Genomic DNA, 19,109 nt, shown 5'->3' with positions numbered 1-19,109 from the left:
TGTATATATATATATATATATATGTACACACACACACATATACACACTCAGCCACAGCCTCGGTGCTGGAGCCTCGGGCAGGGGCAAGAGGCACCTCCAGTGTTGTTGCCCCCGGATCACGACTTTGTTGTTTGTCATTTAGGTTATTTTTTGTGTAGGTTTGTTTTCCTTTTTTCCAGTTCCAAGCCCTTCAGAGGCTGCATGTCAGCCTGCCAGAGTGCATTTTACAGTGTGAAAGTCAGTGTAGGGGTATGGAATGTCTGCAGGTGTCCTGCCTGCTGAGATGTCCCTGGCCAACCCAGAATGCTGGTGGGAAGGCGATGCCCACTTCCCTCCACTTCTGGGGGAATGGTCCCTCATGCTGGCTGTACCCTAAACTGTGCCAGGGCTAGAAGTTAAGCAGAAGGAGCACGCAGGACTTTCAGACTGACCTCCTCTTTTTTTTTCATTTGGCAGGACACATGGAGCAGTTGCTGTACGTGTTGAGGTATTTTAATTTACTGGGACATGGTTCTGTTGTTTGGGTTTTATGGGTTTTTTGACAGAGTAGTATCAATATGTTTAATATATTTGAAGGTGTGGGAAGTATAAATCCAGCACTGACCGACACATTTTTAAATAGTAGTGTCTGTCAGAGCATGCTGGTCAAATTCTAACACAGGTAAATGGAGTTGTTCCAAATAACTTGATCTGAAAAATTACTCCAAACTTTCAGTCCAGCTATATCATGTGATGATACAGCCTTACTAAAGGATAAACACTCAAGAAAGGGATAACAACTCATGGTGGGCCTTCAATGTAATATGAAATAGAAGGTGAAATATGGCAGGATATTTTATTACGTGCCCACATAAGATGATCTGGCATCACACATGTGAGCATGGTAAAACCACAGAAATATGACAATTGAAGAGTTACAGAGGGAAGCCTGGTGTGTGGGGAATTTCTAGGAAATGCAAGTACATATGTTGTTTTTTTGAGTGTTACCACAATAAATTTGTAAATGCAAAACATACCACAGTTTCTAAAACTATTCATTAAGCAGTGGTACTGCCAGGTTCAGATGTTTTTTGAGGTAAACATTCATTTCTATTCTTCATTAAGGTACAAATTAGTGAAGATGTGTGCACGTTTGAAGGCATATTTGACCTGTAATGTTGTCATGGTAAAATGCTGCCCTTGGAAACCCACATCTTTGCATACAAATTGTGTAATCCTGCTTATGTGCTTATTTACAAGTACTTTTGAACATATAATAAGTGCCCGTGTAGATTTTGTGGATGCAGTGATGATTTTGATGAAAACTTGGCTCCAGCTGTGTCATTCACAAGAATGAATTAGTAGTGGCTATTCTTCACTGTGAGAAAGAAAAGAGAAAAGTAAAAATAATAACATTTTTTTAAAGAAGAGTAATTGCTGAGCAGGAAAAAAAAGGCAGTTTTTATCATAAAGCAATAGAGAAAACTGAATTTCTTGGTTAGAAATGTTCCTGTTTCAGGTACAGCCTTTCTCTTTCCTGAAAAGACTTGTTTTGCAGAGAACTTCCCTCAGTCCTTTGGTGAACCTGTGTGTTCCCTGCTTCTTAAAACAGCTTGTTAGAGCATGTGCTGATCTGGAATGGAACAGGAGATTTTTTTTTAACTGTTCTGGCTCTCAAGAAATACCCACAGAATCTACTTGCAACAAGTATATCCTAATCCCTTCCCACACTTCTCCATAAAGGAAAGTATAAGCTTCTGGGCTGGGGTTATTGGTTTCTATTTTAGGTGAAGGGACAGGGTATTGTATTTCAGCCCTGGAGCTGAGCATTATTTTAAGATTTTTATTTTATTCAGCAGGTTCCTTTCTTTGCTTCTTTGTTAAAGCCTCATGAATTTTTGGTGGTTGCCCTTGCAATTTGACATTCTTATGTTCACTTTTTATATTCTGGCCTTTAGTTTAAACCATATTGCTTTCTGTTGGACTTGTACTCCATTCTGTGGATGAGTTGTTTTTCTAAAGCTGCCATTATCTGAAGGAACCTTGCCTTGTTTATTGAAGAAAGTGGAAAAAGCATGACTAGTGCTAGAAATGGGAATAAAAAAGGAGATTCATATGCAGACAGTTGAATGCTACCCTGATGAACCAGGGGTGTTTTTTCATGCCTCTGCATATTTCCTGTCTGACGAGAAGCCAGTCATTTAAAATAGATTTTTCAAAAGCAATCATTCATTTTCATGTTCCCTATTTTGAGGTCTCTGTCTTGAGAAGCTTGATCTGATTTGCAGGAATGCAGAGCTTTTGCAAAAACAGGTGAAATCAATGTATCACCTATATTTTAAGCAGTCTCTGGAAAAAAAAATATTATAGGACTCTGACTAGTCACATTTATTTGAGATACTTGATATGAATCTTTCCATACCTCAATTTCCCACTGTGTAAAGTGGAAGTAATAAAAATACACCATTTGCAAAATGGGCTGCTGTGAAATAAGTTCATTCTTGTTTGCAAAGAATTCAGATGGACACTTAGGTAATCTGGTCATGTTAGACAAGCCCATGAGTGGACTATCAGGGCATTCAAAAAATAACATGAAAGAAACAAGCTACAGAGCTAGTTTGAGCTGTGAAGACTTTACAAAGTATTGAATAACTGCTTAGCCAGCAAGCACTTCATGTGTGCTGAACAAGGTGGTAATCTTATAGGAAAACAGCAAGCCATAGCATTACCCAAAATTCTGTCTCACTTCAAAACAGAAGGGGCTCAAATCAATAAGAAGGCAACCTATTGGTGCCATAATTAGGTGGTATTTTAAAATAGTTTAATTTCAGCAACTTTTATTTTTGTTTTTGTATTTTAGCATGTGATGGAAGCATGTAATTTTTTGCTTGAGTTAAAACATTCTTCTCTCAATGACCACAATATCATGTTGAAATAAAAGGTGTAAAAAGGGCTGTGAAGTTCTTGATCTATTGCACAATCTTGTATGTAGGATGATCAATAAACCCTCTTATTCATTTTGCAGAATTCATTTTATAGAATTCATTTAAAGTAGGACTAGTCTCTTACATTAGCAGGAATAACTGTATGTAAACTACTTGTGAATTTTTGAACTGTTCTGATTTTGTGACCTTTGTGGTAAATAACAGGGGTAGATTCTATTTTTTGGATTCCTGACATTCTTAGGATGCTTGTTCAAAAATTACCACTATTTAGTGCAGATGGTTGTGTCTCTGTTTATACGTGTGTTTATACAGGTTCATTTTTAATAGCTGCTAGGCTCTTCATCTGCAGACTGCCTCTGATCTTACCTGCAGGTCCTTAGAATAATTTCTGTTGGACTTGATAGCCACAGCCACCAAGTGTCATTAGCAATGTTAGCTAATCCTGCCTCCTTCTCCAGGGCATTACAACACATGCTCCCAAACGGATCCTTGTGACATTTTATTGCTTAACTATTTTTCTCTCTGTAGATAAGGAAAATGAAGAGATTTTCTGCTTGGTTAGTTCAGTCCAAGCAGCAAGCTCTGGGGAATTGTGCTGTGGTAGAACATTGATGGAAGGGAATGAGGGTCTACATATAATTTACTGGAGTGCAAAGCCCTTCCATATATTTACAGTGAAAGTGGAGGTAGGTTTACTCTTAAGACTGACAGATGAGCCCTGCAAACCTTGCCATGGTCACTTAGAGCATCATGACCCCCAGCATGAGAATGGCCTAACGCAGCCATAAAAAGTGACCAGGTGCCACTCAGCTGCTCAGGTTGGTGTCTGGCATTTTAGCTCAAAGCCACCACACTGGCAGAGCAAAGGGCAGTAGTTTTGCCCTGGGGTAAAGAGGTGTGGGCATGCATTCCTGTTTGCCAGATTCTCTCATCAGGAGGAATACATCCACATGGTATCACTTTACACCAGCACAGCATTATTTACCAAAGTATGTTGCTGAAAGTGTCAAAAGACTGGCCTGTGCACTAGAACACCTCCAGTCTAACATTTTCCCTTGTGCTGGCTTTGTTGTGTGGTAGCAGCCTCGGTAAGAAAAACAGAGAAGGCAAGTCATGATTTACACTCCAGCAGCAAGGTTTAGCAGAGCACCTACTTAATGAGGGGCTCTGAGCGCCCCAAAATGAAGGCAGCATAATGCAGAATATTGAAAACATGCTAGCATTCATTGTCTGGTATATTTTTGGCTGCGGTAAACTTACCTAAATGAATAGATTCTTTCTTGCTGCCGGGGAGGAGCTTTTGTCTGAAGACCATAGAAAATGTGTGCACTCTTCTGAAGATGGTCCTCTCAAATGTGCCATAACAAAAAATGCCTTCCTTCCCCTAAAATTTTTGAGAAAAGAATGAACTTTCCAGATTCCTTAATTTTCCTGGATTGCTCCTTCACTTTCACCATCTGCTCAACTGTGACCTTCTTTCTGGCTTGGAAGTGCTGCAAGATCTTTCCTTCAGACCTCATCTGCCTCATTTCTGGCTGCTTGCTGAAGTGGTTCATGCAATTCTTGGCAGGAGATCACTCACTGACCATGTGACTTGATGGATTTGTGACACCCGTCTCTTGCTATTTCATCATGTGTTGCAAACTTTTTCATGTGAGAGTGGAATCCCTGTTGGGAAGTATGGACTGCATTAATGAGTACTGTTTTGCAACTAATCCAAGTTTGATGATTGATGAGCATATGTATTTTAGTTTCACTTGTCTTTACATATCTGTAATTATTTTCTGTCACACTCCCACCTTTTGCTTTTTGTGTGCATACCAGGGAACAGATCCAGCTGGTCTAGCAGTTAGCTGCAGCTAAAAGAGGCATCGATACTGCCTTTCCTCTGCCCTGGCTGTACTGCACATTCCTACTGCTTCCCTCTTGTGTCCCTCCATCTTTGCTTGTCAAGTAATACGTAACAAAAAGCCCAATTGATTTCATGTTACTTGGATCTAAAATTAACCTCTGATATTTCTCTCATGAGAAATTCTCTGTGAAGAAATGAGGAATTGGAGGAAATTTTTTTACATGTTTTGAGCTCCCTGACATAGGCAATATAGATCCACTCCTTTTATTCATCACAGAATGGCAAAGGCTGGGAGGCCCCTCTGAGGGTTATCTAGTCCACCTCCTAGCTCAGAGGAAGGTCAGCTTAAGTCAGGTTTTGCACATCTTTGAGGATAAAACCACCACAGTCTCACTGAACTACCCATGCCAGTGTTTGAACACCCTCACAGTAAGAAAAATGTTTTTTCCTAGTATCTTAAAAACAAGTGTTCTCTGCAGGTTAGACTACTGTAAATTAATCTGAGTTTTCTTTCAAAATGTTCTGGTAGCTGCAGTGCAAACCAACGACATCCATCTATTGAGTGGAGGGGAGGTAATGCAAGTGATAGCACTCACCTTCATTCAGTACTGTGGCTAATGACTCCTCATCATAGGTCCAGAGGCGTCTCTGAATAAGGACTTGGAAACATCAATATAATTTACAAATCCAATTTAAGTAAGGCTTTCTAAATCCTTTAGTTGCTAGATCCAGAATATAAATAATTTATGTATTTAGTTACTGTGACTTCTATCTTATATCATAATATGTTGGATATTTTGATTTGCTTGTTTGCAGTATTCTTTGCTGTAAGAATAACTGGTTTTTTAAGCTAAATGTAGTTTTAATGTTCATGTAGCAAGCTGTATAACCATGGTTTCCCCAGTACCTATTTTGGTGGCATTATGACAGTGCAGGCTGTATCTGTGCCACTTAACAAACCCTATAGTATTCTGTGACTGAAAACAGACTGAGACATGTCCAACCTGTTGTGCTGCATTCATTTGGGTGACCTGCCCCCGAAGCTATTTGACACATCAGTAAAGAAGGAATACTGAAAGCAGCTGGATCCAGTGTTTGTGATGTCTCTGCATGCTCAATGTCTCTGAACAAAATATATTTCTACAAAACAGAATTACTGAGTAGAATAATAATTGTATGGTATGAATGCACAAGTTAGATTTCTTTAAGAGAAGGAAGTAGTTAATCCCTTCTAATGGGCAGTACAGAGAGACATCATGGATGAGATCAGGTTTCTGCTCTGTATGAGGTTGTTGTTAGGGAGGGAGGTCAGCCATCAGCACAAGAAAAAGGACCTGTATGACAAAGGAGGTAGTGTGACTGTGTCCAGCTGAAATATTGACAAACTTGAGCATGTTATGAAGTACATGAGTATATGAGATAAGAATGGGGTGGGTTTGGGAGCTGTCATTAAAATGCTGTAAAACCAGAAGTTGTGGTTACAGATTCTTTTTCTATGCCTGCTTCTGTTGCTTTTCTTGTCAAGTTGTCTCCAGGAGGGGTTTAGGTAGAGTTTGAGTGCCCCTGTCTTAGACTGAGCTCTGCAGAGAATTTGTCAAGAGATCTCCAAGAGCATGGTGGTACCCAATTGGAGCCTCTGGGGGTCCTTTATAGCCAGAGTTAGAGGCCATGCCCCATATTCATCTTGAAATTTTTAGCAAACTTTCCTCCATAGCCAGGAATGGGCCTGGATTGCAATGTTAACTATCTCAGAATGTTTTATATTTCTAACAAAAAATACTATACTGAGGTAGTCTTAACTGTCTTACTGGGATGCGTTATTTGCATTGTACTTTGCTTCCTTTTATGTACTGTTTGTCTTTTACAGACTTGGCATGACTGCTTCCCAGGCAATAAATACATTCTGGCACAATTAAAGCACTTCCACATCCTTTGCAGGCAAAACCTCAGAGATGGTATCTCTGGAGGGAGATGTTGGAACTGCCCCAGAAGTTGCCAACTGCTGTTTATCTGTTAACCAGTACCTGAGCTGCTGTCTTTTTGAACCATCATCCCAGACCACATCTGTATTTACAGTGAACCCCTCTGATCCAGAGGTCATTACTTGGGCAATTGTAAAAACTGATCTATAAAAAAATGCTATTTTTAAAAAAAATCTTATTTTTTAGTGCATTAGATATGTTCAGCCAGAAAAAAAAAATGAGCAGCGAAAGCAACTTGATGACTTGGGTTTTATCCATGTAAAAATCCATGTAAGACCGTATAACTTTGTTACTTCTTAACAAGGTAGATTTCCCTCAGCAAGGTAGCTATATGGGATGCACTTCTGAGAATATGCCCAATTAGTTCTGCTGCTGCAGCCAATGTTTATGGACATAAATTCATGGATCTTGATCCTGTTGCTGCCACTGTGTAAGCAGATTGTTTATCACTTTTTGTTTGGACAGGCATGGAAGCCTGCTTGTATAATTAAAGTTGTAGCATCTGCACAATAGTTATATACTTAAAATTACAGTGCCTTGGCGTCATGTTCCTCTATTGATCTTTAAACCAGAACAAAATTAAACTGAAAATACAAGACATTCAGGCAAAAATTCCATTAAAGGTAGTAAAGAGTACAGGTTACTGTGAGGCTTCTAGTGCAAGGGCAGGACTACATTTTTCCTATCTCACAGGAAAGTTGTAAGAGCCGTCTTAATATTACATGATAGAAAAGGACATAAGTCTATAGGGATAAAGTGAATTTATGCATAAGCAATTAGCTTCTGCAGAAGAAGAGATGTAGGTTGTAAATTCTTTGAAAAGCCCTTCTCCCATGCCATCAAGTAATTTAAACCACAGACTATTCTTTGGGGAATATTAGAGCTGCAAAAACTAGCCTGGTCATAACTTTATATAAGTGATTAATTAATTCAAAGCTGTTTGGAGAATAAAGGCACAGTTTGCATTAACAAGGTTGAACTGGATGATTTCTTCTTGTACTGGGTCTGTCTAAGTGGCATCACAGCACTTTCCACTTCTTCTTGTACCCTGCTGTGTACAGCTAGAAATTGCAGCAGGGAGTTTAATTCCATGGGTAGGGGGAAATGTCTTCCCAGGGTTAAATGGGGATTGATGCAGGCTATTTAAGGGTGGGAAAGGTCAGGCTCTGAGTGGGAAAACAAATCTGTGTTCACCACTTCTGAGAGGGAATCCTTCTCTTCCCTTTTAGTTTCAAAGGCTTGTCGATAGCTTGTAGCAAACACCCATTTTAGTCTATAGGTACAGAGATAGCTTTAGGAAAGAATCAAGTGGCTTAACTGTTAGCAATTTGTAGGGGGAAGAGAAGTGTTCTAAAGGTTTTATTCTGATTCTTGTTATTCTTTATTTTAGTTACTGTTAATAAACTTTTCTTTATACCCTTTAAAGTTTTGAGCCTGTTTTGCCTTTCTTGTAATCCTATCTCACAGCAGGAAAGGAGTAAATAATTCTAGAGGGTACATGGACATTTGGCCAGCACTGAAGCCACCACATCTACCTTCTTTACAGGTGCAAGCAATTGCTATATAAGAAGTAGGGCAGAGCTAAGGAGAGAGCAGAACTGAGCATGGGAGGTCAGGTCTGGACCTCTGGATGATGTGACTGTGTGCTTTAGGAGGTACATCTCTATGATTCAATTACTGAATTTTCCCCTTGTTCTGTTAGGGTGCAGAAGTGTTATTCTGTCAGGAATTGCATCAGGAGGTAAATTTCATGGTTTAGCTGCCATGTCTGGGAAGAATCTTTGAGGCAGGATGGTGGGATAGTTACAAATAAAACCCTAGCAGGTTTTGTATTTGTTCTTTATTCCTTTGTATTACCCTGTGCTCACCAAGGCTGGTAGGACAATTCACCCATTTAAATAGTGTTTTCATTAGCATGGCTTGCATTCATTTTTGTCATGTTGATGCTCTCTTTTTTTTTGCCATGGCTGGTGGAAGCCCTCAGGTGCAGGAAGCAAGTAGACAGGAATTTAAAGGAGCTTCTGACAGTCCAGCAGTTTCACGGTCAGTTTGGACAGTCCCAAAAACAGGGTTGGAGGGAATGGACAGGCAAAACCAGAGAGGAGTCTGGTCATGAGCATAAAGTAGTGTCTAGCTTCCAGCCTCACTGAGCTGTTTGTTTCTTGGTTACTTCATGAGAGGAAGGAGCAGAGTGTGAGATGGTAATCACCTGGGATTTAGGGTGTCAGGTGGTCTGAAGGCTGCCTGTATATGAAAACTACTGACACAAAGTCTGGGAATCGTGCAGAACTTCAGGCATATCCTGCCTTAAACAGAGCCAGAGAACAGCCCTAAAAGTGGAACTATTTATGGGAGCTTGTCTGTTTTCTCTTGTGACTTGTGGATGTTGTTTCTTGTTCACTCAGGCTCTGAGCCCTATCAGTTTGCACTTAAATATGACTTTCCCAGATTTTCAAGTCTGCCATTTTCCCAGAGGAACATCTGTTCCTGGCATGTAGCCCTCCTTTTATCATACTGAAGATGACCCCACTTACTGAGTGTTGGTAGCTTCTGGTAGATGACCAGCAGCCTACATATTGCCAGCTACCAGACCCCTCTTCTCTGCCCTCAGATGGAGACATTGTGGTTCCCCTGCTCCCGCCCAAATGATGCCCCATGCCTTCAGTTTCTCCAGCACAGCCCTGGCCGTGATCCTGAAATGCCTTGCCAAAGAGAGAGCAGTGGAGGAGGTTTAGCTTCCTTGCAATCTGAGTCAGGTAGCACTGGGAATCACAGAAGAAGTGCTTGCAGGAGGAGCGGTGGTGTGGCATGACTCTTCCATGTATCCAGTCCTCGTGTGTAATTGTCATGGACAATGCCTAAGTGTATGTGACAAAACTGTCGAGACGACGCAGTGGTTTTGCATATACTCTCCAACTTAGCCAAATGCTGTATTGCTGAGAAATTGTCTCAAAAAAATCTAAAAGGATTAGACTAAATAATATCCATCAGTGACATTTTAGAGTTACAGCACTGTGTTTAACCTCATAGTTACTAGCTGATAAAGGTTCTATAAAACACAACTTTCTTGCATTTTTTAAAATAGGAATTTAGTTTGCCATCTTTGGTGAAAAAGTTGATTCTGTATGATTCTAGTCCCAAAACAAGTCTCAAACCCTTGCTTTATTTTTTGAGTCATTAAGAACTGCAGTACATTTATACTTTGCTTAATGCATGTATGCCGTGGCTGGTGACTGCGAGTTTACCTGTTCTTAAGTTCTTGTACTGGTGTTTCAGGTCAGAGAGAACAAAGGTCTGGTATTTTAAGGGATTTGGTGCTTCTAGATAAAAACATTTTGCATTCCATGCATGCTCAGTCTCTAAAGATAAGTAGGGAGGAATACTGGAAAACCCTGGTATCTCAATGGAAATGATAGTCAGAATGTAATTTAACCTCGCTTGGTGGTAGTTTGCATTCATCAACATACCTTTGTTTTTGTTTTCTACTTGTTATAAAACCCTTTGCACTTCTTTTTAGTACTCATATGAACATTTGATGACTCCTGCTGTGAAGATTTTATCATTGGAACAATTGTTTTCTGAGTACTTAATTTCTTCAGGTAGTCCCATCAATGATTATAGCTTTGGGGGCTTTAAAACTGAAGTAACTTTAACATACAGTAATGCTACTTGATAGTTTCCTCTGGGAGCCCAACCACTGTGTTTGTTAGCTAAAACACAGTGGTTGTATGAAGAATGCTGTTCTCATGGCTCAAACTCTCGTAATGCCTTCCCACCCAAACTAACCTCAGCAGGAGGATGACTTTTAGTCCATGAATCAGATAAGCAATAGAACTATTTGTTACTGTCCCTCATATGTGAAGATAGTTCTGTCAACCAAGTTAGTATTTAACTGTCTTTATTTTACTTGTAATAAGAATAAAATCATGTAATTATAAAAGAGACAGGTGTTTCAGTCTGTTGTACAAAAGAAAGGGCAACACTGATTGGCTCCGAGCAGCTGGTATAGAAATCTGTTGGTGAAATTGAATTAAATACAGGGTATGAAAGGATACCTTTTTCTAAGTGAAGGAGAACATTGGCTGACATTAGGTGAAAAATGTTAATGGCAATTTCGCTAAAATGAAATCTTAGTGCTGCAGTTCTTTCTGGCTGCACTGTATTTTTTCGCAAGAAAACATCCTGGGAATTCATCCTAGCATGATAGCAGGACTGTTTTTAAAAAGTATCAATTTCATCACGCATGTGCATGGATCATAAAATTCCAAAGTATCCCAAATTATCCCATCATGCTAATGCAGGATTTTTTTATTTGATGAGAATCTTTGGATAATTTCTTCCATGATGCTTTTTTACCTCATTTCCATACTGCTGCTGCTAGCATTTTGTACCAGATGCTCTTCTGTCATTAAAGCAACTGCTTCCTGATTATTTTGTGCATGAAAACTTGTCTACTATGTGTATCAGGTCACCCAATAAAATCTATTTTAAATCTTGCTCCTTTTCTATCATGAGACCATCCCAATTAAAAAGACCTTGCTATGCTCCATGCCTCTAATACTCCATTATTGTTTTAGCTTGAATACAGTCCTGTCCTTACATATGTGCCTGATGTGGTTGATGAAGATGGGTGACATGAATTCAGTGCTATCTTACTTATTTGATATCTCTACCTCTTGGGGAGTCTGACCGCAGATATTTTTCTACAGAAAACCTATAAAGTAGGGTCTGATAATACTACCTTGAGTGGCTGGGCCCATTGCCTACATATACATAAGCAGAAGGTCTGTGCCAGATGACAGGAATAACAGGCATCTGCCTTGTCTGTGTAATTTGAGGGAAACCAATACATGATAGCTAAGATAAATATGAGCTCGTTATCAGCTGATAATATTGCTGTTTCTCTCCCCTTGTATATCACCAGATGGATGGAGGCAATGGCCTTTCCCCCTGTTTGCAAGGGAACTTTGCTCTGTCCTGGGCCATCTGGGTGTTTGACAGATCTGAGTTGATATCTGAACTTCAGGGGGCATTTTGCTGCCTCAGGAACTTACATGTATCTCATCAGTGCTATATGTAATACCTTCTTGGGTGGTTAAATAGGATTAAATACCAATGTGTATGTTACTAAATCCTTATCCTGTGTCTGAAAAAAGTATGCTCAGATGAGCAGTTTGAGGTCACCACCAGTGTCACCTGGATCCATACACACATCTGCTTTGGGCCCTCATTCTCATCACACTTCTGTGGTGCAGTTTGTGCTGGAGAAGATATGGCCAGAAGGGGTAACGTGTGTTTGCTTTCTCTGCCTTGGCATCACTCTCCCACTGCTCCCCTCCGTGCTGAAGCAGCCTGCTTTGGAGTCAGCTGAACAGCAGGGCTGGAGATGCAGACCTGGTAAAAACATGGAAGTCAGAAGGGGAAGTCTGCTCTGTGGCCCAGCCTTATCACAGAACTTCCAAGGTACCCACTTGGCCCTGCAAGTTGTCCTGTCTTTGGCTCTATGAATCCAAAGTAATTGAGCTGTTTAGGATAAAAGTAGATCATAAAGGTATGAAAGGCAAATATAATCTAAAGATAAATCCTACACAGTCAGTGAAGCTGGGGCTGTGAAGTTAATTTCCAGGGAAGATTAAATGAATCAGAAAGCAGACCCTTTTGAGCATGCATTGCAAGATACATTATTTGACAGAATTCTTCCCCTGGAGGCCCCTGGCAATCTGCAGACCTTCCCAGACTAAACCTAAGAGCCTTCCTGTAAATAAAGAAGGGACAGGCTCTGGAGGCAATCTGGATCTCTGTGAAAAGCCTCTTTGTTCCAGTCTGTGAGGGCTGGAAAATTCTTAGGCAGCAGAACTATGGAAGCCTACAGGAACAACTCCTCCTGCTGGTTTGGCTCTCTGATGGGAGTGCCCGGCTCTGCTGGTGGATCTCAGACCCCATCCCTGCAGATGAGGGAAACTTACTGGGGCACCTGGCAAATGTAAAGCCTTATGTAGTGTTTGGGGCTTGCTCTCCCTGCTTTCTGCCTCTCCTGGTGTGGGAAGGTGGATAGTTTCCAGCTGAAATGCTTGATGGAAAATTCCTGCTGAGGAAGAAAAAGTAGAGGCTTAACTCTGGTAAAGACTGTAGTGAGGGGCTGGGGCCAAACCTAGGAAGATCAAGGCATGGGCTGGTGCCATCCCCCTGTGCCTGTTGTCTGTGAGTGATGCTGGGGTGCTTCTGCTGCTGTCAGGATGGGGGATGGTGAGTCAGGGATCTGAACTGCTTTCTCTCTTGTTCCTTTCTCTCTGCAGAAGGTGAAGCTCATGAAAATGTCATAGCTCAGCAACCAAACTGGCCATGGTTCCTGTTTGGAGAGGATGCCCTGTGAGGAGAATGCATAGTGTATCTGAATTACTTCACCACCCATGGAAATATTCTACAAATAAAGTTGTACTGTTTAGTTATAAATTTCATGCTGGAATGGTTAATCTGAATGTGTATAGGAGAGAACACCCAGAAATTAGTATTACATTAATAATTAATGACAGATTTGGCCAAATTTGCAAGTGTATCCTAAAATTGAAAATCAGTCCTTGGATTAAGAGAATTTCTGACCAGTCCTAGGACTTGTAGACTTCCTCAGGCATTGTTGAAAAGGTTTTGGTTTTCTTAGTTTTTCATATTTGAATTTGGTAATGTTTCTTTCCTGTTGCTAGAGTTCCTGTTCCTCTGTTTATTGGTTACTATTCTGAAAAAAATCTAGGCTTTGGCTTTTGAGGGGAAAGGATGTGGAGCAGGGAAACAGAGGAAGATGTGTGGAATTTGATAATATTATAAGTGCGGTCAGTCACCATTTTAAAAATTGCTATTCAAGTATTTATTTCTGACAGAAATGGAGGAGTCCAAGGAAACCTTGGACTCCTCCAAGGAAACCCTTGCCTGCTTTTGTTCTAAGGCTCAGGATGTTCTTCCTGTTGTGTTTCTCCCTCTCCTGAATACTTTATCTTCTGCAGTGTCAGTGGAGGGCTTTATAACACACTGCTTGGTTCACTCTCTTGCCCTGAGATCTTGGTGCAGCTTTGCACTTTGCATCTTTATAAATAAATCATCAGCTTTCACAAATGAATCACCTATTGTTTGAGGTGGACAGTATATTTTAATGGCATCCAAGTTAAGAATTGTGATTTTTAAATGTTTAGTTTGTATTTTTGACCTGCTGTAGTTAGAATTTATGTCCAAGGAGGTATAAAGAAAAAAGAGGACAGAAAGGCTCACTGAGCTGCAGCTGTAACAGAGACCCATGTCCTTGGTGTTATTATTATTCATGACTTGTGGTGTAACTGTAGGATGGACAAGTCACATTCTTTGGCAGCTCAGGTCTGGGCATTACTGAAACATAGGACTGAAATGGCCCAAAGCTTTTTCCTGGAGAAACAACAAATGGAGCTATTTAGTGGAACACGGGGAAACAGCAAAATGTCAGGATGTGAAGAGGTGTTTGTGAGCTCAGAACTCACCTGGTTTTCTACTGCACCAGCTGGACATCTCAAAGCTGTTCCTGCTCCTTGCAGATCTTCCTGCAAACACTCCTGGAGGCCAGGCAGTCTCACTGTCAGCACATCTACTTCAATATTGGTCAGCGTGGTGGGCTGCAGGCATCTTGTACGTCCCTCTCAAAGCCTGCTGTAATACTCTTATGATATTTTAAGAGTTCTCTCTGTTGTATTAAAAACATCTAATTGAGGCTTTGCTGATCCTTTTTGGAAAAGATCATTTTTGGCTCTTCTCTGAGCTCTTTGGGCTCAGCACTACACTGGGAAGCATCCAGGGTTTTGCTTTACTCTCCTTTTGGGAGTTGGACCTCCAGGAGCAGTTCTGCACCTCGTTCCATGCTTAGAATAGCAAAGCTCTTTCTGTGGAAAGGTAAACTTTCATGGTTCCTGAGGAAATAAATGCTACTGAATAGTGCTAAGTGGGCTTTAGTGCCATGCATATGACAGAGAGGATGCACTTAAAAAAATAAAAAAGAAGAAGAAGGCTTCAAAGATTGTTTCAGAGCAAGTTAGTAAATGTAACAGATGAAATAGGAGTAAAAGGGTTTCTCCTGGCCTCAACCACCCACTTGGCTGAGGGCAGGCTGAGAGGTAGGACTGGATGCATTGAGAGGGCAGAAATGCACTCAGGTGCAGGACACAGGGGTGCCTGAGACTGCAGGGTCCCTGGCTCAAATGGGATGTCTATGTGCTCATTGAATCCAACCCCAAGGAACATGTCTTGGGGAGTTAAGTACACACAAATGCTTTAAGCAAACAGCAGTGAAGGGAGGGGATGAGGGGTGAGCCTGCAGGGTTTTTTCCCAGGAACTGTGCTCTTGTGTTTAGTAACTTGAGCAAAACTGTGCTGTGAACATTTGCATCCCAAGATGAAATACACTTGCTAAAACCAGTTTTGTACTGCATGTACTGCACTCTGCTTCTTTGCATCCCCATCAGGACTTTTTCCAGCTTGATGCTGACACAGTATTGCTAGATGGTGATTGCCACTTGAGGGATAGTACAGATGATTTTGTATTTCATAACAAATGTAGCACAGGATTTGCTAAAATGAAGTCTCATTCCCAGCTAGCTTTCCCAGTCATGCAATTTTGTTTGCTGTTGTTTTTTGGTTTTTTTTTCCATTCTTGTGGTATCATATTTCAGACTAGCTTCAAACTCTGAATTTGCCAGAACTTAGATACATTTGTATTTTAAATATACATTGGTCCTTTTAACAGAAGTTGCACCATTTGTCAGATCATATCTACAGAGTTTTAAAATACACCTTTGTTCCTGGTTTCAGGTATAAGCTGTATGGTAGAGAGACTTTGTTACTCTGTTTATATTCTGTCAAGCTCAATAGCACCTGATATTGATGGAGTAAGCTCTTTGTTACTTCTGTGCTAGAAATAAAACCTGTACCTGGTATGGGTCATCCTGTACCTGCTAAATGTTTTTGAGTCCATAAGTGCTTGAAGTGTAAGAGTTTGGATATTATGTTAAAATTATGTTCTGATGGCCGAGTATAGTGGATGCTCTTAAGAAGACTCTTACTCTCACATGGTTGGAAATTTCCCTTGAAATGCTAGTAAGGCTTTATTTTCTGAAATGCAAAGTCCACATACCAGCTCTCTCCCAGCAAGGACAAACTCCAGCATTGCTCCCATTTCAAAGGTTTGGCCTCAGCAAGTAACCTCCAGTTAGATACATCAGTGATGTATTAAGGGGTTTTGTTGCTCCCTTATTTTCTTCTGACAGTAACTCCAAAAAAGGGGCTTTTCAGAGTAGGAAAATTGTTTCAATCCTCTTTTCATTCAGTTTTGTGGTCTCTTCATTTCAATGATTAAGGACTTGGCAGGGCTGGACTTCTTTTTTGGTTTGGACCATAGCTTTGGTTTGGAACATCCCAAAAAAAATTACATCCAAAAGTTTCCTCTTTGTCTGCTGTGATTTCAAAGCAATTTTCATCGCTCAGTTCAGGGCTGCTTAATAGAAGAAAATGGAAGAATAATTGCTGCCTGCAGAGCTTCTAGCACAGCAGTTATTTAAGTAGCTGCAAAATAATTTAAGGTGCAGGCAAATTTCTTGTTCCCTGAAGAACTGTGTGCTTTGTGCCAAACATTTTTCCTTGAACTAGGCACATAGTTCCTGTGGCAGTCAGGCAGCAGGCACAGCCCCAGTTGCCAGCAGTACTAGCAAGGGCACCACTGGCATTCCTGCCCGTGGGGGGTGCAAAGCTCACCCCCATCCACACTGCCCTTTGTGCTGGGTTTTGTGGCTCCCCATCACTTCTGGAAATCTTATAATTTTAATCTTATCAAGCCCCCCACTGAATTAAAAAAAATATTAAAAATTAGAGTACTTTTTTTTCCACAGCACTAAGTTCAGACAGCAACCTCGGCCCTGGCTGTGCAAAGCAGACAGAGGGCTGCCCTAATGGAGCAGCCCACATTCCCTGCTAATGTAGGGGAAATTTCACAATAGACATTCCAGCACATGGCCAGCCAGCTGGTGGTATGTGGAGAAGGGAGGGCGGTGAAGCAGCTGATTGCTGTCCTGTGCCTCACTGGGGGCAGTTCTATTGTTGTCCAGTCAAGGAGGGACTTGGAGGGGGGATGAGAGGCTGCATCAAGATGATTTAAACCATTAGCTGAAATAGCTTTGACAGAATCATATGCTAAGTGACCTCATTCAGGCTCACTTCTTGTAAAGTGAATGTGAAAATGCAAGGTGACCAAGAGAAGTTTTACGTAGGCAATGTGGAGATCCACAAGTGGGCTTTGTCAGATGCCACAGCTTGCAGAGCATCTTCTGTTTTACAGGCATAGCCACAGAACACCAGGTGCCAAAAAACAAACTTGTAACTTAAGTCTTTGGTGGGTATAAAACTTCATTTGCATAATTGATCTTGTTGACTAAAAATGCTGTTCATTTGCTCAGAATTAAATTGATTTCTATACACACCTCTAAATCTGACCAGTTCAGATCTAGGGTTATCACAGTGACTTTATTTATCTTAGTTAAAAGCCAAAATCCTTGTCATTTCAGGGAAAGAAAAACCCACTTAGTGGTGGTAGTTAGAAATCATTTAAACTTTCAGCACATTAGAACCTGAATGTTATGGAGATAGGAGGATGATGGTAGTCTTGCAAGCTCCTATAGAGTTAATTAAGAGAGGCTTTCCAGAGGCTCTCAGGGCATGCTCAAAGTGGCAAATATGGCAAAACATGGCCAAGCCTTCTGGCCACATCATCTGTGGTCAGAAAGCCAAATGTGCATGAATTTGCTGAGAGCAGTGGGAGCACAGCCACACGTCTTCTGGACTGCAGTGGTCTTGCAGCTGGAGGGATCAATGCTGAAGCATTTCAAGCCTGGCATCTGTCTCAGTCCTCAATCTGTGTCCTTATGTGATTCAGGGAGGCAAAAGCCACAGGTTGCCAAGTCTAAGCTATGGGGGAGTTTACTTGGATGGAAAGTATTTAGTGGGTGGGAAAATGGTACATCCACAGCAGAGGCTTTTGCTGGTGCCTTTGGTGTCCTAGGAGGTGCCATTATCTCACTAAAGACCTTAATGAGTTGTGTTTTCCAGCAGAGAGATATGTTAATAACACTTAGGCAATATTCAATGTAAAACCTAATTAAGGAACATCTTAAGGGGTCAAGTGCAAAACATCCTCATGGATAATTTAACAGGAAACAACAAAGAAAAGGTGACATGCCTAATTGATCTAAAGTGAGGGTAATAATGATAATTTGTGAAAACTTGTTTTGTTTGTGTATGTTCATTCCATATGGAGAGCACTCATGAGGTACTGAGGAGCCACTGTTTAATTCTAGTAAGAATAAACTGTGTCTTCTCCCACTGCTTACCCTTAAAATAAAAACTTACAAAGAAACATCCTTTCCTGATTATTTTTGCAGACTGGTGAGATCTTTAATTTTTAAAGTGTTTCCAAGTTGTGTTTGTCCAATTATCATGTTACTTCACTCAACAGATAATGTGCTCATGATGGAAGATGCTATTTTTTCCCTACTACAAAAAGTGAAATAAGTTACTGAAGTGAAGCAAGTTACCCAAGTTTTTGTGTCGTCTTAACACAAGAATTCTGTTTATTTGCCTAATCCCTAACTGATAAACTTGATGAAAAAGTGTACATATTCTATAATTGTACAAGCATTAAGTATTTATGTGGCTAGCCACTGAACAAACCTATGCCATTATATTGCACAGGTTATTCAAAGGGGAGTGGAACAGCACTGAAAAATAGCTATGAGTGAGAGAAATAAACAGAAAAAGGAAATAAACAGACATCAACTTGTGTTAGGAGTGACTTTGACTAAGAACTCACACCTGCCTTTGCAGGGGATTACCTCATGGGGTTGGTCAAAGGTTCCTGTTTTGCACAGGCATCTCTGTTGTTGATGGTTTTCTTTTTTCAATCCTCTCCTGCAGTTGAGAGACTTATACTGAGAGGGTAAATTGATTATTAAAATTATTCATTAATGCACTTTTATTTAATGTACTTTGAGAGGTTATATTCTTCAGAACAATGATAAATTGTGGTAACTCAAATTAATGTCACTGCAGCTAGAGGGATGTAAGCATTTCTATTAATATGGAGCCGTTTTCTGGGGTTTTATAAAAAACCCCAGAAAGCTATAAAAAATAGCTGTAACTTAAGGTACAAGTTTCCAGTATATTTTTTGCACTTAATATTCCCTTGAATCTAATCTAATTGAAAGATATATCAAATCTAATAAGATATAAATAAAGTGGAAAGAATCTACTGAAGATACAGATTCCAACTTGTAGAAATGGAAGTATACAAGG

The 19,109-nt window shown here is 40.5% G+C and overlaps 1 protein-coding gene across 1 annotated transcript in view; it reads left to right on the top strand.

Annotated features, from left to right (window-relative positions):
• The window catches only part of UTRN (utrophin), a 362,109-nt gene that overhangs the window by 679 nt on the left and 342,321 nt on the right, over positions 1 to 19,109 (top strand). Inside the window, exon 2 of the mRNA XM_050973004.1 lies at positions 457 to 475. Within this exon, the coding sequence (XP_050828961.1) occupies positions 457 to 475 (19 nt within the window). The remainder of the gene's footprint in view (positions 1 to 456; positions 476 to 19,109) is intronic.

This window comes from Serinus canaria, chromosome 3 (genome assembly GCF_022539315.1).
Source record: "Serinus canaria isolate serCan28SL12 chromosome 3, serCan2020, whole genome shotgun sequence".
Lineage (NCBI taxonomy): Eukaryota > Metazoa > Chordata > Aves > Passeriformes > Fringillidae > Serinus > Serinus canaria.
This window is presented reverse-complemented; position numbering and strand designations above follow the sequence as displayed.